This window comes from Gopherus evgoodei, chromosome 1 (assembly GCF_007399415.2).
Source record: "Gopherus evgoodei ecotype Sinaloan lineage chromosome 1, rGopEvg1_v1.p, whole genome shotgun sequence".
In the NCBI taxonomy this organism is placed as follows: domain Eukaryota; kingdom Metazoa; phylum Chordata; order Testudines; family Testudinidae; genus Gopherus; species Gopherus evgoodei.
This window is the reverse complement of record NC_044322.1, coordinates 160,738,198-160,762,717: the sequence shown is the minus strand read 5'-3', so window position 1 is coordinate 160,762,717 and position 24,520 is coordinate 160,738,198. Positions and strand designations below refer to the sequence as shown.

The 24,520-nt window shown below is 45.8% G+C and overlaps 2 protein-coding genes across 2 annotated transcripts in view; both read left to right on the top strand.

The window, feature by feature from the left end:
* The window catches only part of LOC115658455 (interferon-induced GTP-binding protein Mx2-like), a 33,162-nt gene extending 30,560 nt beyond the window's left edge, over positions 1-2,602 (top strand). Inside the window, exon 14 of the mRNA XM_030577407.1 lies at positions 1,702-2,602. Coding sequence (XP_030433267.1) covers positions 1,702-1,935 — 234 coding nt within the window. The 3' untranslated portion in view covers positions 1,936-2,602. The remainder of the gene's footprint in view (positions 1-1,701) is intronic.
* Positions 2,603-10,942: 8,340 nt separating this feature from the next.
* Positions 10,943-24,520, top strand: part of LOC115658436 (interferon-induced GTP-binding protein Mx2-like) — a 37,499-nt gene continuing 23,921 nt past the window's right edge. The window contains exons 1-3 of the mRNA XM_030577344.1: positions 10,943-10,979; positions 17,501-17,710; positions 19,849-20,041. Of these exons, the coding sequence (XP_030433204.1) occupies positions 17,570-17,710; positions 19,849-20,041 (334 nt within the window). The 5' untranslated portion in view covers positions 10,943-10,979; positions 17,501-17,569. The remainder of the gene's footprint in view (positions 10,980-17,500; positions 17,711-19,848; positions 20,042-24,520) is intronic.

Below are 24,520 nucleotides of genomic sequence, written 5' to 3'. Positions count from 1 at the left end.
ACAAGCAGGCTTCACTTTCCAGTTTGTTCTCATGGAGAGAATAAACATATTATCAGGGGTGACTCCAGGCACCAGCGCAGCAAGCATGTCCCTGGGGTGGCAAGCCGTGGGGGGCGGCCTGCCGGTCACCCTGAGGGCGGCAGCCTCAGGCAGCCTTCAGCGGCATGCCTGCAGGAGGTCCGCCAGCCCCACGGCTTTGGCAGCAATTCGGTGGCCAGTAGGCGCACGACCGGCAGATCACCTGCAGAAACGCCGCTGAATCCACATGTCCCGTCGCCAAAGGCCTGACTGCCGTGCTTGGGGCGGCAAAAACCATAGAACCACCTCTGCATATTATGTCAGTTATTAGAAGTGGTTATTGTATCAGTAGATGTTATGAGGTAGGGTGAAAATGCAAAAGAGAACTTGCTTTTATACCATCTCACACAGACTTGTGGTCTCCTAAAGTGCTTCACTTGGCAATAGGTTAAATAACACCAGAGCAGTGACTCTACAGCAAAGAGCCATTAGACACTCAGCAAAATTTTCGAGACCCCATGCAGTTAAGTTCCATTGATTTTATATGAGAATTAGGTTCCTAGGTGTGTCACTTCTCAAAAGGGGATTTAAGCACCTAAATACTCTTGAGAATTTTACCCTCAGCTTGATGATTTGAAAGGAGAAGTTTGGGCAATAGACTGAGATTTTTCACAAAAGTGTCCTTCATATAAGTTCCCTCTGCTAGTCAATCATCTTGAATAGCTTGTCTGAATAATAAATTGCTGCCTCTGTTGTACTCTGATTTGTTAGTTAGATTAAGAGGGAACTAGCTCAGGAAAATGCAATGAACTTTCATGGTTCTAAATAAGTGATCAAATCCCCATGATGACATCCTTTAAGGCTAGGGCATAGCACTAAGGCAGCCCTGTACTTCACAGGACTAGTAAGTTCTGGATACTGGGAGTTGACTTTGGGCTGTGCCAATTTGACTGCTTGTGCCAGATGGGTTGATAATGTTAAAGGAGTTCAAATTAAAATCCTAACATTTGAAATTTAGGATAGTACATTAGGTTTTTGTCAGTCCTACGTAATTACCTATAAGCTACTCCATTACTACCCCCAGCAGTTTGTGGAAGCAGAACAGCCACACGCTGTGGCTTCTGTGGAAGGAGTTTCTGAACTTGTACTTTACAATTAAAGCAGCAAAGAGTCCTGTGGCACCTATAGACTAACAGACATTTTGGAGCATGAGCTTTCATGGGTCAGAAGTGGGTATTCACCCACGAAAGCTCATGCTCCAAAACGTCTGTTAGTCTATAAGGTGCCACAGGACTCTATGCTGCTTTTACAGATCCAGACTAACACGGCTACCCCTCTGATACTTTACAATAGTAAGTATTATTTAGTGGATGGCCTTCTGCTGGCAAATGTCAGCATTAATTAGGTTATACACGTAGTCAGCAGTGACTGGTCTGCCTTGTGTTTATGCCCCTGAGAATACTTACAGTAGAAATTAGCAGTGCGTCTCGTTCATGTTTTCAAATGGGATTTTAAAGGAAAAGTTGCATCTCAGCTGTCTGAACCATTTACAGACTAATTCATGAAGATGCTGGAACAATCACTTGACACAGAATGTTGTAGTTTCTTACTGACTCTCACTAGAAAGCCCTTCCCCTGTCCTCTTTTTGATAGTAATGTTTTATAATCATCTTCTGTTTTCAGAGTGCAGGGAAACGTCTCTCCAACCAAATTCCTCTGATAATCCAGTTCTACATCCTTCAGGACTTTGGAGATAAATTACAGAATTCAATGCTGCAACTTTTACAAGAAAAAGAAAAATTGAGCTTCTTTCTTCAGGAACGGCAAGATGCTGCTGATCAGAGGCATTTTCTGAGTGGACGAATTGATCGTCTGACACAAGCTCACATTCGCTTAATGAAATCTTCTGTGCTGTAATCTCTCTGCTTTAAATGGTCTGTTTCAAATGAAAGTTCTTGGTACTGGAAAGATCTATAATCAGAGCTTTATATAACCCTTTAGAAATTGTGCATCTATCTACATTGGTCTTAAAAACTGAATTAACTAAGTCAGAGTTTAGCTAAATCACATAATTGCTTTAACATCATCAGTTATGTATATGCCACATGTTCATCTGTGAACCATGTCATAATTTCATTTTTAATGTCTTGTTTTAGTTAGTTTAATGTATAGCATTATGAATTTCCTATGCTTCCTTGTAATTATGTTGCTACTGGGAAACATTCTGAATGTGTTCATTTTAACAAGTGAGGGCATGAGCTCTCTGGTACATACCATACAACCTTCAGTAGGCAAATGAATTAAACCACATTGCAGTGAGAGACTGAACAAAAAGTGTAAGTATATTTTAAATGTGTGCTTTCCTACTCGCTTTTTTTGTTGTGTTCTTCCACATGCTTTATTTTAGCCATGGAAACTAATTAGTCTATTTTAACATTTTGGAAGTATGGTACATATTAAAAAAACCAAAGGCAAATGTCACTTTGAAAGTGTAGTGTGAAGATATAAAGTTATTAGATGCTGGACTGAGATCCTGTGTATATGTTTGATACCTGATGTCCTGGCCCAATCACTGGCAAAGAACCTAATCTTAATGTGGCTCAATAAATAACGAGTTGAGACTAAGTTGTTTCTGTGAGTGTGTACTGTAATTATGCTTCTATGAAACTCTACAAGTACAATATGAATTTTAATAAAGCAACTGAAGTTGATACTATCAGACAGTTCAATGGCCCACCCAAAGGGGTGGTAGAGATGTATACATAGCTCAGGTGGACCTATGTTTTTGTTAGCCACCATAGAAAAGCTGAGGAGCAAATGGGCATAGACTGACCTATCTTTAGTGTTGGTGACAGCCCAGTGGTGTGGAAGCTTTCTTGGCCCTACTCAGCTCCAGAAACAGAAGTCTTATATTACCACTGGGGGAATTCGGCATCACTGCACATGCACAGAATTCATGTCCCCTGCAGAAGTTTTTTCTCTGCAGAAAATATATTTGGCTGGAGTGGCACTCAGTTACACCTTTTGCCCATAAGGTGGCACCAGAACAGAGAGCAGCTGGCTCACCAGCAGTAGCAGCCAACAGCTGGCTGCATTCCTCACAGCACCCTGCCTGTGGAGCCAGGTGAGGAAGCATGGGACATGTAGGTGGACGATGCACGCATGACTGCTGGGGGGGGGGTGTCACTGACTGAGGTTCAAAAGGGCTAGTGGGGGGGACAGACAGGGACAGGCGCTAAATGGAAATGTGGAGCAACATCGTATAGGGCTGGGGAGTGAGGGGTGTCTGAGTGGGGATACAGAGACATATAGGGATGAAGGGGGGAGGAGGGTACAGGGACACATGGGGATGAGGCAGATGTGCCTGACTGAATGGGAGAGGCTAGAGGTCAGCCATGGTCTGCATTGGGGAGGCTCCCCAACTCCCTAACAATCCCTTCCCCTCCAAAAAAAACTTCTTTTCCATATTTCTCCCACTCACACCCAAGAACTCTCCAGTTTCACTCCCAGGCTCCTTCCCAGCAATTACTTCCCTTTCCCTCAGCTCCTCTGTTACACCGACTCCCCCAAGCCTTTGCACTGCTTCCAAGAGATGTGGGAAATATGGTTCTGTAGTGTAGTTTAAATGAATTATTAGGCAAAGTTCTGTATTAATTTGCCTAGTAAGGAATCTATTTGTCAAAAAACATTTCCTGTATTGTGACAGACATATTTGCTGACAGACACTTTGAAATAAATTACCAAAATAATTGAAAGTGGCATGATTATATTTTGTTATTTTGACAAATAAAATGTAAAGAATTTTTCAAAATTTTAAAATATTCGTGCACAGAATTTTAAATTTTTTGGTGCTGAATGACAGGAGTAACACTTCAGAACTCTGCCTCCAGAGGCTGCAAGGAAGAGACTCATGCATTTATCAGAGAAGAAAAACTGAGGGGTAAGTCCAACATTTCCCCTTTTAGAAAAAAGTTAGCAGAATCAGATTAATTGTTTCTGAATTTTGAGTACTAGGAAAACACACTTTAAGCTATCTGGTCTTAGCAGCTAGCTACATTGAGCTGAAAAATGGTAGAAGCTAGAAACTTAGCTTATTTGTATGCGGGGACTTCAGTGGGGCTTAAGTGCAGTCCTGAATAGAGAGTATTATAATGATTTGCTTAAGAGCTTTCCCAAATCGGGGCCTTAGGAACAGCTCTCAGAGTTGCTATGGCCAGTACCCTGCAATGTTTATAAATTCTACAGAGGAGACCATTGTTGAGCCAAGGAGCCTTTAGCATAAACTCAGGGCCAAAGAGCTACAAACTCCATTGGTGAAGCCAAAACCCCTCTGTTCTTTTTTTTTACCCCATTCAAATACTAGTGCAATGAAATAATAATAATAACCAATGTTAAGGCTGAAATATTCAAGCACTCTGGTGTCATTATGAAATTCCTAAAGTTAAGGATGCTCACCAAAGTTAACTCAGCTACTTTGTACAGATGTATGTTTTCTATTCTTGCTTTCCTTTTTAAATGTTAACTTCAATATATTGTTGTTTATAAAAATGTATTTATATAAAAAGATGCAGATCATAGCCACATTAAAGAGGTAGTGGCAGCCTCTAGCTTTTAATTTGTCCTGGCCTTTGAAAACATGATATTCCAACTTTTATTTCTATTAATGCTATTTTTTTCCAAGCATATATAATCCCCTTATCAAGGGTCTCAGGTCTTTGCAGAGCGATTCCAAAGGGAGTGGCTCAATCATGCAAATTACAGCTGTCTCTTTTATGATCAGTGCCTAAGTGTCTCTCTGATAGTTATGAACATGTTAGGTCTCAGGAGGAAATGACAAGCTACCTTCTTGGCCTGCTGCTACTCCTTAGGCTCTAAAATGAAGGGTGCACTACTTCATTTGTATGAAACTATTTCCCAGCAGAAGCTTTTCCTATGGTCCTTTATAGAGTCACTTCCAAGATGTGCCAACCTTCTCAGCTTCCCCTCTAAACACCAACACCAGGCGCCGACCATTCCTAGCCCAGCTACTACCTTTCATACTTCAAGTCTGGGAAAGGCATGAAAGCTTAAGAGTAGATTCTTTACTGAGTTGGGAGACCCTCCTGGAACAGTCAATAAAAGACACTGTTGGAACAAGCCATTTAGGGGGACAGATGTGTACCTTATTCTTGGCAATGAACCTGGGAGCACAGCACATTGTACCCTATCAATGTCTGCAGCTGCCTCTGTATACTAAGAGCACTGGAATAAATGCCCCAGAACTCACCTTCGACAGCAACAAGTCTAACCATCTAGCCTTAGGGAATAGCAGCACTTCCCCTTCCATTTCCTTCCTCTCTCCTTCAGGGATTATAACTTCTCCTCCCTATTCCTAGTCTTGCCCTCTCCTGTTTTCCTCTTCCTTTCCCTTATCTTTGTCTATCACATTTTCCTCTCTTTTCAGTCTCTCTCCTTTCTCTCCACCTCTTTTTCTATCACCCACTTTTTTTCCCCCTCTTCTCATCTCCCCCATCACTGTCGTCTTACTTCTGTTTTCTTCTGCTCTGCTAAATTTAAGTTTCAGTTCTTGGGTCTGAAGCACAGAAACTGAAACTGATGTAGGCAAAGAGGAAACACTCCCATGAATGACCGAATGTGCGTGAGCCCCAGAGAAGTTTGCATCCATGTCATTTTGAGGTGATTAAAAGGGAAGAATGGATAAAATTATAAGCTACCAAAAGAGAATTCTTGTGAAATTGCTGTTAAAGGGAGCAACCCAACAGCAGAAAAAGAGAATGTCTGAGGAGCTTCTCATTAAATTGCAACACACGGGGTAATTTTTGTTAACTCACTGCGAGCTGTCACATCCTTTTTTCCTCATCTTTGCTCCTGTTTTGCAGCTATACCAGTTGCTACATAAAGATGCTGCTGAGTTTTCATAATAAGTCTGAGTTTGCTCCCCACTTTTAATAATAATAATAATAATAATAATTAATAGAGAGACAACTTAGCCTCCAAATTAATGATAGGTTAAGTCTTGGGCTGCCACTTAATTCTTCTGGAAAATGTAAAGTGATTTGGACATGGGCTTGCTGTTTTATAATGTCACAACAATAGAGGGGATTTTCAGTTTCTAAAGTTTTGGGGGTTTTTTTGGTAATTTTGTAGTGGAAAAAAAAACAGTAGAGAAATAAAATTGATGTCACTGGATGGATTCCCGTAGATGATATCTGATGCACAGTACCAAAATATAGTTGTATGAAGCTAATCATCAACATTACTATTAATTATTTTTAGCACCCATAAGTTCCAAAAGGTATTGGGCCCCCATTGTGCTATGCACTGTGTAAACACATAATGAGAGACAGTTCTTGCTCCAAAGAGCTTATAATTGAACTAGAGAAGACAGCAAACATGGGGGGGAGTTGGAAGACACAAGGCAGTGAAGTGACTTGCTTAAGGTCACACAAGCTTATTGGCATAACTAGGACTAGAACTTAAATCTTTTGTGTCCCATCCTGGTTTCCTAGCTACTGGGCTATACAGCCTGGGAGGATGTAATGGTTCTTCATATCTGGTATGCTTAGGAGAGCTTGTCACGCACAGTCAGAACAATACGCTTCCTTTAAACAAAAAGTAGTTCTCTTGCCTTTTTCACCACAGAGATAAAGCCCAAGGTGTAACTTGTTCCTAAACCCAGTCACTGGAGAAACGATTTTTTTTCCCCCAGCCAAAGACTTGTGAACAGGGGAGCAAATCCTCCCAATTGGAGGAGAGAGAGGAGGGGCGTGTGGCAGGGAAAATGAAATCAAACGCAGGCAGCTGGGAAGATTGTAATTATAGAGGAGTTTAGGGACGCATCTCTGGCTCCCCTCATAAGCTCTTCTGGCTCCAAGGGACATCATCAGCCTCCCTGCTGCCTTCCTGTTGCGATGATGAATCACCTCAGGTTTGGCAGAGTGGGAATCCCTGTTGCTGATCTGCAGACAGCTCACCAGACAAGGATGGAGTCACAGGAATAAAGCTGGTGATGGTGTCTCAGACAGCTTCAGCTCCATGTCCCACCCTCTGCTGATGGGGAGTCAAGAGGCCTAGATGGAGAACATTACTAAGGGTTTCGTGGATGAGGGGGGCATGGATGGCTTGTCTTCCCCCACACTATGTGTGTGGGGGGCGAGGAGGATGACAGTGGGAGAGACTGGGGATACATATGGCAGGGGATATAACTGCACACGTATGGGGAAGGGGCAGGAATGTCCCTGTAAGTGCTGTCCCATATTAATGTCCCTCATTCTTGGGAGGGTCTCTCTCTCACCTGAGTTCCTCAGCTCTTTTGGTAAAGAACTACCACTAATGAAGCCAGGGCTCTTCATCACGGAGGGAGATGGCTCAGCAGCTGAACTGCTTTCCCTCACCACTATGTGAGCAACACCTCGGAACTTCCTGGGGGACGGAGCCCACCCCTGCACCTGATGGGCTTCCTGACACAGGAAGCACAATGGGATTCCTCTTCGTGTGATGATCTAAGACCTCATGACAAGGGCACCAGAACCTTCGCCCTCCCAACTTCTACAAAGCCAAAGTGGTGGAGGCAAAGACAACCTGTACCTGCCAATAGTGGGGGGGGGGGCACAATTTAAACATCCTCCCTCCTTCCCCCTGCAAGCAGTCCCTCCCCATTACTCTCAGTCTTCCCTCCTTGCAGCTCCCAGCTGTTACTCCTGCCTCTCCCTGCAGAGTGTAGCTCCCAGCTCATCAGCTCTAGCAGCTGCCGCACCAGGAGGAGGCCCAGTCGCACCGTATGACTAAGTGGGGCTGGCAAATAATAGTAGAAGTCTGAGGGCATGTGACCCTGTGTGCCCCCCACACACACACACTTCACCTTTGGATGGAGGAATTAAAATACTACTTAAATATCCCACAGAGAGCGCATTGCAGAAAGCCTGAGCTATTGACTATTTGTCAGTTTAGCCCTTGGGCAGGAGCCCTGAGCCACAGACTTCTTACTAGCCTAGCCCCCATCCAGGAGGCCAAAACTGCCGCTTGCCCCATGGCTCAGCTGTAAACCAGGATAACTGATCACCCCACTTGATGCAAGCACCAATTCTCTATTGCCACTGAAGGGGGCACCTCAAAGGAGACCCAAGGAACCCTGCACATCCTGATTCATGATGGGACAATTTTTCAATATCTTGAAATGTTCATGGGAAGGGAAAAACCATTTCCCACACAGCCCTAATAATAATGATACTTTTGCATCTGAGAGGGAGAATTGGGGACCCTCCATAGGAGATTAGCCTGGGCATAAAAAAGGGAATTTGGGTGGAGAACTGTGGAGGGTGTGGAAAGAAGAGAAAAGAGGCCAGGGAGCCTGGATGGGAGTAAGGGGAAGTAGAGAAGGAACCTTGAGCTAGGGACCTTTTATGGAGAAGAGATGACCAGGACAATGGATTAGGGGGAGTATACTCGAGTTTGTGTGTTTGGGGAGATTGACTGGGATTGTTGAGGAAATTGGTTTTTGAATGTTGGGGGGGGCATTAAGACTGACTTTTTTGAATGGATCAGAAATTGATCTTGGGTGTGGATTCATTTGCTTTGGATTGTTGTCCATGTCTTAGCCTTACTACAGCAGTGGTGCTAACGCTCATGATTATTTGTTGTTTTTCTCAGCGCCCCAGCTCCAGGAGTCGGAAACCTCAGATTCATTTTAAAGTTGGTGTCTAGTCCTCCTGGTTACAGATAAAAGCTTGTATGCATGAAATCTAAAGGCTCAAAAACCCCAAAGGCAAATATTGTGTAAGCAGAGTCAGGATGAGCTCTACCCTGATATCTGGTGGTGAATTATGGGAAGTGTGGAAAGAATTTCAGGAATTGTGAATTCTCCGATATTTGCATGGGCACGCCCAGTATAGCCCGATGCAGCCTGGGATGGTTATTTTGACAGCTCTGGGATCCCCAATTTCTTTGTTATTGGGGCAAGATAAATAAAGTGTTGCCACCTGATTATGTGAATGAAGAACTAAGAGACTGCTTTATGACAGAGATGTTTCAATATAACTTATGTGACGCTTGCTAAAAAAGGGACATGGGTTCCAATACCCAGTGAATTGAGAGAGGTTGGGGACTGGTGTGTGTATCTGGTGGTATGGGTGCTTTTTGAGGGCCTGGAACACCAATTGCATAGTCTCCTCTCTCCACTGTAAAAGAGTAGAGCTAATTTTGATTCCATTAGAAGTCCATCTAGAGACTGCTGAGCTGAGTTTATGTTGGGCCAATGGTGCACCAGCACCAGGGCTCCCCTACTAAGAGCTGAAATCACTGAAAGAGCTGAGCTGAGGTCACTGAGTGCTGCGTTAACTAGTGGAGGAGCCTGAAGACCTATCATTAAGCGTCTGGCAGAGCAGAGCAGTTTGCAGCATGTTGGAGCAGCCCATGGAACAGTGAGCGGAGTGATGCGGTTTGCAGGGACGGCTGGAGGAGCAGCACGGCTGGTGTAGTGGAGCTGGTCGTGGTGAAGGCTGCAGCAGAACTCTACGGAGAGGCGGAGCAGTTGGCCCTGGCCCACGTAAGGTGCCCCTTAACACCTTGTGTGGACTTCCCTCGCCATTTCCACCCAGACTGGGGGGGGTAAAACTGTGCAGATAAACTTTTGAATTCTGGGGTGGCACTGACCAGACACTTTCGAGTTGTTGGACTTTGGGATGATTGGGCTTAAGACCCTAAGGGGGAAAGGACATTGCCAAACGTACTTCAAGGTGGGTTTTTGCTTATGGTTTGTGTTATAATCCTGTTTGTGGTGTTTCTCCAATGGGATGCCGCATTCTTTCCTTCCTTTATTAAAAGGATTTTGCTACACTCAGACTCCGTGCTTGCGAGAGGGGAAGTATTGCCTCCTAGAGGCGCCCAGGGGGGTGTGGTATGTAAGTGTCCCAGATCACTGGGTGGGGGCTCGAGCCGGTTATGCATTGTGTTATTGAAACGGAACCCCTGGATACTGAACCCGGCCCTTGTTGCTGCCAACTCAGAGGGGCAGAAGGGTTACAACTGTAAAAAGATCCAACATTTATTATTTTTTAAAAGCTAAAGATTTTTAAGCCAATCTTTTGATTTTTGGGACCTGACTCATTATTTTTGAATTCTTGGTGGTGGCGAGACTGCGAGGTAATACATACTACTGTAAATATAAGTTGCATTAACCATATATCAGGGGTGTCCAACCTATGGCTCTGGGGCCACGTGCAGCTCTTCAGAGATTAATATGCAGCTCCTTACCTAGGCACTGATTCCAGGGCTGGAGCTATAGATGCTAACTTTCCAATGTGTTGGGGGGTGCTCACTGCTTTACCCCCTGCTCTGCCCCAAGCCTTGCCCCCATTCCACCCCTTCCTCCAAGGCCCATGCCCCTTTCCCTGAGCCTTGCATGCCCTCACTCCTCCTCCCCATTGCCTCCTGCGCAAATGAAACAGCTGATTACGGAGGGAGGGGGGAGTAGGTGCTGATCAGTGGGGAATGCCGGCAGGAGGGGGGCACCTGGGGCTGGGGAGCAGATGCGGGGCTGCTGCCGTATTACTGTGGCTCTTTGGCAATGCACATTGGTAAATTCTGGCTCCTTCTCAGGCTCAGGTTAGCCACCTCTACCATATATAAATATAACATATGAGAGTAAATGCAACACTGATTCTAGAAACATGCATTCCATTGTGAAACTAATTTACTGTGATTCTAAGGATACTCTTTCACGTTAGTTTCATTTCCCCTGATTACTGCCTGAGAATGGGGATGGAGTTAGTGACAGAAGTGTAAAAGAAAGAAAATTTATTGTATTGCAAAATCAATGCACAGTGCTGCCACCAATGGTAAGCGTTTGAGTTACTTTCATTTCTCCTATTTTCTGTCATGGATTGTGGGTGGAGATGGTGACAAGCTGCAGAACAAAGAAATTCTGTAGTAGATGGTTTCCTCTTGAACCGAGCTCAACACAGGTAGGAATTTTTCTTTTGCCTCTTTTCAGTAAGTGTTTAAAAATTTGTGGGTATGTTTAGTTCATCTCTTTTCATAGCTAAGTGTGGGTAGGCTGGCAGACACTGCAAGGAAAGCTGAAATAAGAGAGAGGACTAAATGAATTACTGGGCATAGGCATTTTCCCTATAAAAATATCAGTATCTTTAACAGCATATGGATACAGGATACAAAATAAATACAGAGTTTGTTACCTCTTTATGAGGATGTGCTGGGAGCCAATGTTTTAATTTGTTAAAGTATGATCCATTTTTAGATGAGTGTGTGTGAGGGAGAGACAGCCTGGGTAACCCTCTAATAGTTTTCAGTGCTGTGAGCACTATGTCTGGTCTGACTTTCATCTCCTGTGGGAGTCTGGGTGAAGTTAAAGTATAGCAAAGAGGATGGGCTTTAGACAGAGGCATAGTTTGACTTCTATATTTGGGGGGCATTGGGGGGCTTAATACTATCAATAGTAGGTATAGGTATAACTTTCAGATTTACCCATTGACAGACCACCCTGCACTTGCATGGGGACCGACCCCCACCATATCCCATCCTCCCTGCCCTAAGGAGGGACCAACAGACCCCTCTTCACCCTTCAGGAATCCCCTGCACCCCATAGGGCCCTCCCTAGATCCTGTAGCCCTAGGAAGAGACCAACAGATTCCCTCTCCAGATCCTGCCCCCTCCCACTCCAAGGAGGGATTGACAGATTACCCCTCACTCCCAGAGATTATGCCCTCCACCCTGTATCCCCATAACCCCCCCCCCCAGATCCTGCACTCCTGCAGACTCCCCCATACGTCATAGGGAACCCCCATGGACCCTGACAGTCCTGGAGAGGGACTGACAGGCCAACCCTGCACCCCCTCACTCTTGGAAAGGACCAACAGACCCCTCCCACACTCCCACTGGGAGCCCTCCCTGGCTCTGGCACCCTCTGCCCTAGGAAGGGACCTATGGACACCAATACACACTCCACCCAGGGACACCTTCCCTGCACCCCTCCACAGGGAATCTCCCAGGGTCCCATACCCATCCTGGGGAGGGCTCAACAGAACCCCATACTCCTCCCTGCCCCTACACTCCCCTTAGGAAAGCCCCCAGGATCCAGCGCCCTCTCACAGAGACCACTGTGCCCTCTATAAGGGACCCTTTCCCAGATCTTTCATCACCTGCCTGGGGGCGGGAATGACAGACCATAGAGAACCTCCCCACGATCCCACACCCCCTAACCAAGGGAGGGACTGATAGAACTCCCCCACATACTGTCCCCGGGGATTCCCCCCAAGACACCTCCCCCCACTCCAGGGAGGGTCCAATAGATGCACCCCTCTCTGTGGACCCTCCTGCACCCCACAGGGACAAGCATGGCTAATTTCACTTTGGCCACCAGGAAAGGGACAGGACCCCAATGTGAGTTCCCCACAACTAGGATTCCTCCACTTGCCCACCCCATGGGGGGATTCCCCCTGCTAGACAACAAACAGGGAGGTGGTGAAGAGCAGGGAGATCCCCTCCCTGACCCCACACTCCTCCTCCCTCTCGCTTCCTGTTGCTGGGGGAGAATCTCCCTGGGCCCCCCCATCTGGGGGTGATGCCTCCCACCAGTCTTTGCCCCCCCCCATTTGGGTGGGGTGACACCCCTCATGTCCCCTCTTATCTGATAGTGATGCCCCCACCAGTCCATGCCCCGCCACTTTGGGGTGTGACACCCTGCCATGGCCCCTGTTATCTGAGGGTGCCACCCCCCCCAACCAGTCCCTGCCCAGCCATCTGGAGGAATGCATCCCATGTTCCCCCAGGACCTAAGGATGACACATGATATCTGGAGTAATGCATCCCCACTCCCTGCCCCCACAATATCTGGTGGTGATGCTCTCTATATCCCCCCTATCCAGGGATGATGTCCTGGTAGCTAGGGTGATACCTCTCCAGTCCCTGTCTCCTCGCTGCCACCACTGGGGAGTCTCTGCCCCTCCTGGGCTTCAGGGGACAGCAGCCTCCTCGTGAGAGTCCCCCCAGGAAGGCAAGGGGGCACTGGCACTGGTGGAAGCACTGCTGGGGAGTGGAGTCCCCATCCTCAAAGGACTCTGCCCAGCAGAGGCGGATTTAGAGTTAGTGGGGCCCTGTGCTCAGCTTCATTTTTGCCCTCCCCCTGGGGGAAGCATTGTCTCTTATCTCTCCCCCCTGGGGGAGGGCATTCTCCTCCTGGGGCTCAGGGCTGGAGGTGGAGGGTCTGGGAGGGAGTTAGGGTTTGGGAGCAGAATGGGGATGGGGGGTCTGGCCAGGAGTTCAGGTGTAGGAGGTGGACTCAGGGCTGGGCCAGGGGGTTGGGGTGCAGAGCACTTACCTGGGGCAGCTCCCATTTGGTTCAGGGGGTGCAGGTGTGGGGAGTTCAGGTGGCTCCATGCTGCCCTGTGCTTGCCCCACAGGCACCACCCCCACAGCTCCCATTGGCCGTGATTCTTGGAGCCACCCCCCGGCAGGCAGGGCTGGAACACAAGGGCTTTAGGGGCTGCAGCCCAGGCTAAGTGGGCCCTGGAGTCCTGGGCTGCAGGCTGCAGCCCCTAAAGCCCCACCTCCTTTCTGAATCCAGCCCTGTGAGCACGGGCTGGAGGACTCAGGTGGAGCAGGGGCAGCCATGCAGCCAGAGATAAGCAGCGGTTTCCCCGTCAAAGCACCACTTCTCTCTGACTGGCTGCGCATCTGCCCTGTGCTCCTTCCACCACCCGCACCTCCTGCCTGCTCCCCTGAGGCTGTGGGTGAGCCTCCCTCCCTGCTCCCCACAGCTTCTACCCCCGCAGCCCTCCTCCTGTGGAGCAGACCCCCTGCAGGAGGTGCGCTGATCTTGAGCTGCCTGAGTGCCTGGCCTTGGGGTCCCCTGTTGTTGGGGGGCCACGTGCCAGGGCACTGTGTGTTTCATGGTAAATCTGCCCCTGCTGCCCAGGACATGGGAGCTCAGCAGTGCATTGTGGTAGCTATCCCAGTATACAATATTCCAGTATGCAAGTGGCTGGAGCATGCTTTTCAAATGGCGGGGTAGAGTGTGATCGGGCGTGTGTTGTGTGTCTGTCAGGGGAGAGACAGTATGTTTTGGGGTACAGAGAGTGTGTTAGCATGTAAGTTCAGACAGCAGCAGACTCACTTCTCTCTCTCTCTCTCTCTCTCTCTCTCTCTCTCACACACACACACACACACACACACACACACACACACACACACACACACACACACACACACACACACACACACACACACACACCCTGCCTCTTCAGCAGGAGCAGTCCACAGTAATGGTTTGCTTTGTGTCCTGGAGTAGATAAACATGCCTACTGTCAGAAACGGAGCTTTGAAAGGGGATATCTGCGTGCCTGCAGCCGAGTTCAAACAATGACAAGAGTGGCCACTTGACTTCAGGGGATTATGGGATGTTTCCAGAGGCCAATCACAGCACAGTAATGCAACACATTGTCCACAATGACACCTGGGCATTTCAGCCACGGTGCAGCAAGCACTATGCTTCTTGTGGGGGTGGATTATCAGGAGTGCTCCAGCTGCGGAGTCCAGGCATCCTAAGTGCCCTGCCAGTGTGGACACCTCAGGAATTACGGGCCCAGAGCTGATTTAATGTGCTCTAACTTGCAAGTGTAGCCAAGCCCTAAGATGACAGGAGGGAGATCTCCCTTTGGCATAATTAAACCACCCCTAATGGGCAATGGGAGAAACTTCTCTGCCGACATAGCACTGTGCACACTCCCACTTATGCCAGTGTAATTTACGTCACTCAAGGAGCTGGAATATTCAAACCCCTGAGCGACATAAGTTTTATCATTAGAAGTGGTAGTGTAGACATGGCTTAAATTTAGGTCATTTCTTTTAGCACCACAGCTTTAAAACAGCCATGGGAAAGTGAGCAGAATTTTAGTCAGGGTCACATATTAAAAATGTGCTAATTAATGCCTAATTTTAATGACTAATGATGAAATCAGTAGGTGCTATTTCATGTATATTTAGGAATGGATTCATGACACACTGGGAGATAAATACATAAAGGCGAAGGAAAAAATTAATCCGGCATTATATTGATAAATGGGGTTACAGGTTGCTCTGGAAGGGAATAATGTGTGACTTTACTAGCAGCAGTCCTGTCGACAACAACAAAGGGGAGGGAAAGAAGGAGGAGAGAATTCTGGAATACTTTTGAAAAATAACTTTTTTTCCCCACAAAATTTGAAAAAAAATCATCCAGCTCTATAGCTAGTTAAAAAAATGACAATTTTTTCAAAAAATTCCTTCATTATTTTGTTTATTTTTTTCATTTCCAAATGTTGTCCCTATTTCAACCATGCATTTTTCCTTGCATGAGGTATCTCCACCGATCAACAGGGATTTTCAGGAGCATTTTGGGACTGATTGCTACCCAGTCTATCTCAGCTGCCTGAGTGCCAGGACTGAAGGCCTGCAAAGTGTTGATTTAAGGTGACTTTAAAAACAAAATTGGACATATACCATTTTTTCTTGTTCATGAAGTATATAGAAACCCTAAATGGTTGGGGGGGCTTTTTTTTTAAGTCTGTTGTTTTGTTTTTCCTGCTGCCCCTTTTATGCATTAGAACTGTGACTAATGTCAAGTCTAGTCTTCCCCATTTTGCTATAGGCTTGTTTTAGAAGAGCTGGAAGTCTGGATCAGCCATTAATTAAAGGGACGAGGGTTATGATACTTCCACTAAAGAATTTTTTCTTCTTATTCTTTTTTCAAGCATCTCACTTAAGAAAGGTTTTAATAAAACAAACATCCCCTCCATTTTTAAACCAGCTGCATTAAAGAAAAAGAAATTACTGCCTCTCTGTCAGTCTAGTAACTATGAGATCATGAACCTCCTATTTCTCCAGACATTCTTCCAGGACAAAGAGGGGAGACAAGACCTGAATTTTTGCTACATTAAAACTAAACAGGAAAAGAAAAAAAGAGTAAACTTCCAATTCTCCTTTTCACAATATAATGCAGCAAAAAGGCTACAACCCCTTTTTTTCTTTTACAGGCCACTTTTAAGCAAAGGGAGTGTCCCCAAGAAGCAGAGCCTCCAGGACACTTGTAAAGAGCCAGCCACTAGTTGTCCAGATTTGTCCTTTTGAAAAATGAAATGGCCTGGGGCTGACACAAGTAGCTATGTGGGAGCCTTGGCCAGGGGTGCCATTTAAGGAGAGTGGAGGGATTCCTCCTTCCCCTCCCAAGTTTCGCACCAGAGGTCTGCTCGCAGCATACACCCCAGCCCCAGTTGGAGCTCTTACCTGCTGCATCATGCAGGCAGGTCCCCTCCTCCAGGAGCTGGGGTTGTCCAGTTGTGGCTCCTTCACTGCACTAGGACCTCTGGGGATGGGTCAGGCAAGTAAAGAGTCAGTCAAGGTGGGAGGGGAAGCACAGGGGCCCCGGTTGTGGTGGGGAAGAAGCAGAGAATCCCCAGTGATGGGGGGAAGGTTGGAACCTGGAGGGACCAGTGGGATGGGAAAGGGGAGTCAATCTCTAGGGAGAGGTGAGGGCCCAGGGCTGTGCCCTGAGGGAGAAGCAGCTGAGGGAGAAAAGACACTGAGGAATGGGAAGTGAAAGGGGGGGGGCTAGGAGCAGTTAAGTGGGTCTTGGGGGTCTGTTTGCCCTGAGAGAAGCAGGGAGCATCCTCACCTCTCACTGGGAAGAGGCTGGGGACAGACCCCACTAAGCTAATGCAGTCTCTCAACTGACTAATGTGCTCTCTGCCTTCCTCCCCGTCTCTCCTTTAAGGTAACTTATACTTTGATCCTGCAGTGCGGCTCATGTGTGTGCAGGGGTTTCTTTAGCTCGCTTCCCCTGGGGGAATCTTTTGTGTTGTCTGTATTGTTACAGACCTACATGCTGACAGGTATTTTGAAATAAATCACCAAAATAATTGAAATGGGTGTGATTATATTGTGTTATTTTGACAAATATAGTATGTGGGATTTTAAAATATGCACAGAATTTTTAATTTTTTGGTGCAGAATTCCCACAGGAGCAAAATAAGGGGTCAGAACCTCAGCTATACAAACCAACACAGATCCATTGGTTTGAAAAGAATTACACCAGCTGGTTCCAGCAGAGATTTGGCCCAGCCAATAATAAGATTGTTCTGATTTTGTCCATAGTTATTATTATTGCAGAGCTGAATCCACTCAAGCCCGTCTGTAATTTCAGGAGCAGTACTGAAGAGTTGCTGGACTAGACATTTGCTTTTCAGTGACAGTTAATGAACAAATCACAGGGCTGCTGGGGGCATCTTCATCTGGGAAGCAAAGAAGCAGACAGGTAGTGCGTAAAAGGTCACAGTGAGCAATGCAGGCACAGGCAGGCCCTGGAGCTAACTTGATGACCAAAGAATCAGAAGTATTCCTTGGAGGAACACCCCTGCACACACAATCAAATGCAACTTTTGCAGCATTGCTCTCACAGTCTAAAGCAGTTTTTCAATGATCATTCCCAACACAGTCAAAAGAAGCTTTAACAAGACTGGAGCCAACAGAGTCAAAAGGAGCTACTGCAGTGCCACACCCTGACATGCAGAGTGCACCTCCAGAGTGGAATGAGATGCTTCAGGGACACATAGCAGCAGCCCAGGGGGCGGAGTGTGAGAAATATCATCAAGAAAAGATGAAACAGCAAGAGGGAATCTCTGATCTCGAAGAGCAACAGACTAAGGCAAGTCAGATACTTGGCACTTGAGTGAAAACTGACACCTCTTCTGATATTTTAATGCTCAGTTGCTGCTGTCATTTAGGCTGAATTTTCAGCCATCTGACCTCACTTCTACACACATGATTTGCAGGCACGGATCAAAATAATTCTGTCTCTGTGTGTGAAAGTCTGGGCACCAATCCTGCAAACACTGATGTACGTTTAACTTGATGCACATGTGTAAATCCCTTTGACTCATATAGTACTTTGTAAATCATATGTGTAAATCTTTGCAGGATCAGGGGCCAGGTGCTCAGTCATGTAATTACTAAGGGCATGGCTACACTTGCAGATGTAGAACACTGTGTGTTAAACCAGCCCTCTGAGAGCTGAGGAGGGACAGCGCTGCAGTGTGTTCACACTGTCTGATTCAAGCGCACTTGTGCATTAGTAGCTCTTGCAATGCCACAGAGAACAGTTCGTTGTGGTAGCTGTCCCAGCAATCAAGTGGCTGCAACATGCTTTTCAAATGGGGGTGAGGTGTGACAGGGAGTGTGTTGTGTGTATGTGGGGGGAGAGAGAGTGGGTTTTTGGGGTGCTGAGAGCATGTCAGCATGCTGTCTTGTAAATTCAGACAGCAGCAGACGACCCTGCCTCCCCCTCTCTCACACACACTCACAGCAAGCAGCATTCCACAATAGTGGTTTGCTAGTTGTGTCCTGGAGCAGATAAGCATGCTGGCTGTTAGAAACAGAGCTTTGAAGGGATATCCGCATGCCTGCAGCAGAGTTCAAAACAATGACAAGAGTGGCCACTTGACTTCATGGGATTATGGGACATTTCCAGAGGCCAGTCACAGCCCAGTAATGCAACATATTGTCCACACTGACACCTGGGCATTTCAGCCAGGGCGCAGCAAGCTCTATGCTTCTCATGGGGGTGGATTACCAGGAGTGCTCCAACTGTGGAGTTCAGGCATTCTAAGTGCCTTGCCAACGTGGACGGGCTGAGAGTTAGGGCACCTGGGCTGCTTTAATGTGCTCTAACTTGCAAGTGTAGTCAAGCCCTAAGATTTGCACCTGCATTTCATGTACAGATTTTTTTTTAAATGTAGGCATCAAAAATAGGCTGTGGCCCTTCTAACTCCAACTTTCCCCTAGAATGTATGCCTTAATGAATATTCACAATGAGAAACTTTAAACAGATATTATGGGATTTAGGTTTTTGTTCTTCTATGTTAGGCTCCAGTTCATGGTAGAAATACCAAGGCTCTTATTTAATATTTCCTATGTTTAACACTGAGAAAACCAGAATAGACATTTGAAAAGTTTATATTAAAGTTAATAAAGCAGTTAAACAATAACTTTATTAGATAATAAGCATTGCAGTTATGATCTGGGGGTTCAAAAGCATTTTCTCCTGGTGATAAGTAAAACAATACTTATCACTAAAGATAGTGATTCTGTATTTCTTTTCATATATTTATTTCCTGAAATAGTGTTTTTAAGTCAGGCTGGAAGATAAGAATTTAGCTCTTTATCTCTATACACAGATACCAAATTTTAGATTAATAGAGGAAGCTGCCTGACCTGTTAAACCATAAAATTAGGGCTGTCAAGCGATTTAAAAAGTTAATCGCGATTAATCATGCTGTTAAACTATAGAATACCATTTATTTTAAATATTTTTAGATTTTTACTACATTTTCAAATATATTTTCAGTTACAACTCAGAATACAAAGTGTACAATGCTCACTTTTTATATTTTTATTACAAATATTTGCACTGTAAATGTATGATGCATTATAAATAAATGAAAGAAAAAACTGCAGGTGCCAAAAATAACTGAACAAAGTACATTTGATGGGGTGTTGTTCTTACTTTTCTTGTTGTGTAGTCACTTGCTAATTTATAAAATTCAGTAATTTGCAATAGATATTTCAGCCATTGGTGCAAATTAGCTAAATTTTGCTGAATTTACAGAAATGTGTTTACCTTGTCAAGAATACTACAGAAGGCTTGTAGCTCACAGTACAAAGCGAGTGGTATGGTGGGGTGAAGTACAGTTTGCTGCTGATGTGCAACATTTATGGCATAGACATGTTTAACTATGCCTGATTCTGTGAAACAAGCTCAAATGAAATGTAACGTTATTCTTACAGAATGGAGAACACACCTTGTACAACTACTATGAGGAGAAAATCCGTCCCTGTATTGATCTCATTGACTCCCTGAGAGCGCTCGGAGTAGAAAAGGACCTGGCTTTGCCAGCAATTGCAGTGATTGGAGACCAGAGTTCTGGAAAAAGCTCGGTCCTAGAAGCCCTGTCTGGAGTTGCTCTTCCTAGAGGCAGTGGTAAGAATTTACCTCTTAGCTTTTCATGTCAGAAATCTGACTCTTCCCAAAGTTGCAGTGATGTGTTTCTATCTGATATTCATGTCAGTTTGGGGACCTTGAAAGTTGGGTTTAGATCCATCCCTGGCACAACCCAAAAGAATTTGTATTTTCCCAATCCCATCATACAGAAAACACTGTTATGATGAGAACTGTGGGGCAACTGGCATATCCCTTGTGTGAAACAATTTTTGGAAATGTTATTTTGGGTCAATTGAAACATTTAGATTCAATAACATCAAAATGTTTTGTTTCAATGTTGACTTTGTGTTCTATTATAACTTAGAATATAAAATAAAAATTGGAATAGAGTCATTTGAAATGAAAAAAAAATCAAAGTCAATAGTTTAGGTTTTTCTAAATTAAATTTTGGAAAAGTCAACACATTCCCCTGCAACATAAAGGAAAGATGATACAGAACTGAGGGGCTGGAAATCAAATCAGTGTCTTAGATATCTGTATACAACTGTGAAAAGTACGGGGAATAAGCAGGAACTCAAAATGCTAGTAAATAAATACAACTATGACATAGCTGGCATCAGAGAGACTTGGTGGGATAATATGCATGACTGGACAATTGATATAGAAGGATACAGCTTGCTCAAGAAGGAAAGGTGGGGGAAAAGGGAGGAGGTGTAGCCTTATATATTAAACATGTATATATACACTTGGACTGAGGTTGAGATGGAAATAGGAGACAGACTTGTTGAAAGTCTCTGGGTAAGGATAAAAGGGGTAAAAAACAAGGGTGATGTCATGGTATGGGTCTACTACAGACCACCCAACCAGATGGATGAGGCATTTTTTAAACAATTAACAAAATCATCCAAAGCATAGGACTTGATGGTGATGGGGGACTTCAACTACCCAGACATTTGTTGGAAAAATAACAGCAGGGTACAGATTGTCCAACAAGTTCTTGGAATGTATTGGAGACAATTCTTTATTTCAGCAGGTGGAGAAAGCTACTAGGGGAGAGGCTATTCTACATTTGATTTTGACAAATAGGGAGGAACTGATTGAGAATCTGAAAGTTGAAGGTAGTTTTGGGTGAAAGTGATCATGAAATGATACAAGTTCATGATTCTAAGGAATGGTAGGAGGGAGAACAGCACAATAAAGACAATGGATTTCAAGAAGGCAGACTTAGCAAACTCAGGGAGTTGTAGGTAAGAGTTCTTGGGAAGCAAGTCTAAGAGGAAAAACAATTGAAGACAGTTGGCAATTTTTCAGAGCGACATTATTAAAGGCAAAAGAGCAAACTATCCCACTGCATGGGAAAGATAGAAAGTATGGGAAGAGACCTCCATGGCTTAACCAGGAGATCATCAATGATCTAAAAATCAAAGAAGAGTCCTACAAAAAGTGAAAACTATGTCAAATTACAAAGGAGGAACATAAACAAATAACACAAGTATGTAGGGACAAAGTTAGAAAGGCCAAGGCACATAACAAAATCAAACTAACTAGAGACACAAGGGGTAACAAGAAAACATTCTACAAATACATTAGAAGCAAGCCACAAACAGGGTAGGTCCATTACTCAACGAGGATGGAGGGAATAACAACAGAAAATGTGGAAATGGCAGAGGTGCTTAATGACTTTTGTTCCTTCCTAAATAGAGTACAATCAGTTGCACACATACAAAATGGGAAATGACTGCCTAGGAAGGAGTACTGCGGAAAGAAGTCTGGGAGTCATAGTGGACCACAAGCTAAATATGAGTGAACAGTGTAACACTGTTGCAAAAAAAGCAAACATCATTCTGGGATGTATTAGCAGGAGCGTTGTAAGCAAGACACGAGAAGTAATTTTTCCGCTCTACTCCACACTGATTAGGCCTCAACTGGAGTCTTGTGTCCAGTTCTGGGAGCCACATTTCAGGAAAGATATGGACAAATTGGAGAGAATCCAGAGAAGAGCAACAAAAATGATTAAAGGTCTAGAAAACATGACCTATGAGGGAAGATTGAAAAAATTAGGTTTGTTTAGTCTGGAAAAGAGAAGACTGGGAGGGGACATGATAGCAACAGTTTTCAAGTACATAGAAGGTTGCCACGAGGAGGAGGGAGAAAATAGGTTTAAGTAGCTTAAATAGCAGCAAGGGAAGTCTAGGCTGGACATTAGGAAAACTTCCTAACTCTCAGAGTGGTTAAGCACTGGAATAAATTGTGTTGGGAGCTTTTGGAATCTCCATCATTGGAGATTTTAAGAGCAGGTTAGACTGAGGCAGGCAAACTTTTTGGCCTGAGGACCGCATCCAGTTTCCAAAATTGTATGGAGGGCCGGTAAGGGGAGGCTGTGCCTCTCCAAACAGCCAGGCATGACCCAGCCCCCACCCCCTATCTTCCCCCCCCCACTTCTTATCCCCTGACAGCCTCCTTCCCAGACTCCTGCCCAATCCACCCCCCACCCCCTGTCACCTGATGGCCCCCCGGGACTCCTGTCCCATCCAATCCCCCTGTCCCCTGACTTCCCTGACTGCCCCCCCCCCCCGGAACCCCTGCCCCTATTCAACCCCCCTGTTCCCCCCTGACTTCCCTGACCCCTATCCACCCCCCCACCCCCTAACCGCTACCCCGAACTCCCCTGCCCTCTATCCAACCTCCCCTGCCCCTGGACCCTTACTGCGCTGCCTGGAGCACCAGTGGCTGGCAGCGCTACAGCTGCGCCACCTGGCTGGAGCCAGCCACACCACTGTGCAGCACAGAGCACTGGGTCAGGCCAAGCTCTGCAGCTGCTCTGCCCCAGGAGCTGGCATCCCCACTGCCCAGAGCATTGCAGTGGCAGTGGGGTGAGCTGAGGCTGTGGGGGAAGAGGAACCACAGGGGAGGGGTCAGAGGCTAACCTCCCCGGCCAGGAGTTCAGGGACCAGGCAGGAGGGTCCCATGGGCCATAGTTTGCCCACCTCTGGGTTAGACAAACACCTGTCAGGGATTGTTTAGAATTAGATAATACCTAATCCTGCCATGAGTGCAGGGGACTGGACTAGATGAACTCTTGAGGTCCCTTTCAGTTCTGTGATTCTATGAACATTTTGATTTTGTTGAATCAAAATTTTCTGATTCAGAACATTGCTGGAAATTGTCAGAAAATTTTTGACCAGTTCAAATTATGACCATATCCTTGAGCAGTAAGTCACTTTTTCCAGTCAGATGGGAAACATCTAGACGTGTTCTACTAGGTAAGACGGACTATTTGTGGTGCAGAAAGATGCCTATCCTTACTCATTACAATAAATGAAACAAACAAACTGCAAACTCCCGACCAGTTGAAAAATATCTCTCAATTCCTCAGTAAATATTTGAATTTTTATCACTTTTGCTATAGTATATCTAATTTTTGCTTTATCATCATGGTTGATCTACACAGATCAGGAAACATATTACGGAAACATTTTTAGTTGAAGAAATGCATCTGTTTAGATCTCTTCATAACCATCACCCAATTCCAATCACTGAAGGATATAAAGGGGACTTGATACTTTAGCTTAGTCATGTTTTCAGGGGAATTGCCGCATGCAGTGAGTATGTTACTGAAATTCCCCAAGAAATCTAATACACCTCCACAGTTTCAGGGTGGCTCATATTTGGTGGGCAGTAATGTCTCAAGCACATAGAACTATTTTCTGATAACATCCGGTGTTTTAGTGTATTCCACACCATCCTTTATGCCAAGATGCAGCTTTTAATTTTGTTTTCCATAGGCTCTATTTTCATATTTAAAATAAAGTTTTCCTTCATCAGAGCTACAAAAAGATTTTAAACACAGACCAATGCCTTAGAACAGTGGTTTTCAAACTTTGGGTCATGACCCAGTACTGGGTCAGAAAATGGAAGGCACTGGGTCGCCTTGCTCAGCACTCAGGGACCCTGGCAGATGGCCAGTAAAAACTGGTAGTCCCTACCTGTTCTGACACCGTGCTGCACCCCGGAAGCAGCCAGCAGCTGGTCCAGCTCCTAGGCATGGGGGCCATGGGGCACTGCATGCTGCCCCCACCCCGAGCACTGTGGTGCCTGCAGGCAAGAGCCATGTGGAGCCAGACCTGCTGCTGGCTGCTTCCGGAGCGCAGAGCAGTCCGCAGTTCCAGGAAGAGACAGGAAGCCTGCCTCTGCACCCCGCCTGCACCACTGACCAGGAGCCACCAGAGCTAAGCCTGTGCCCCAACCCCACACCCAATTCTTTGCCACAGCCCTGAGCTCCCCCCTAAAACCAGAGCCCTCTCCTGCACCCCAAACCCCTCATCCCCAGCCCCATCCCAGAGCCTGCACCCCCAGCCAGAGCCTCATCCCCCTGCACTCTAACCCCCTGCCCCAATCCAGAGCCCCCTCCAACACCCCGAACCCCTCATTCCTCACCCCAACCCTCTGCTCCAGCCCTGAGCCCCCTCCCACAGCCCAACCCCTCATCCACAGCTCCATTGGGTCATGGCCATCAAC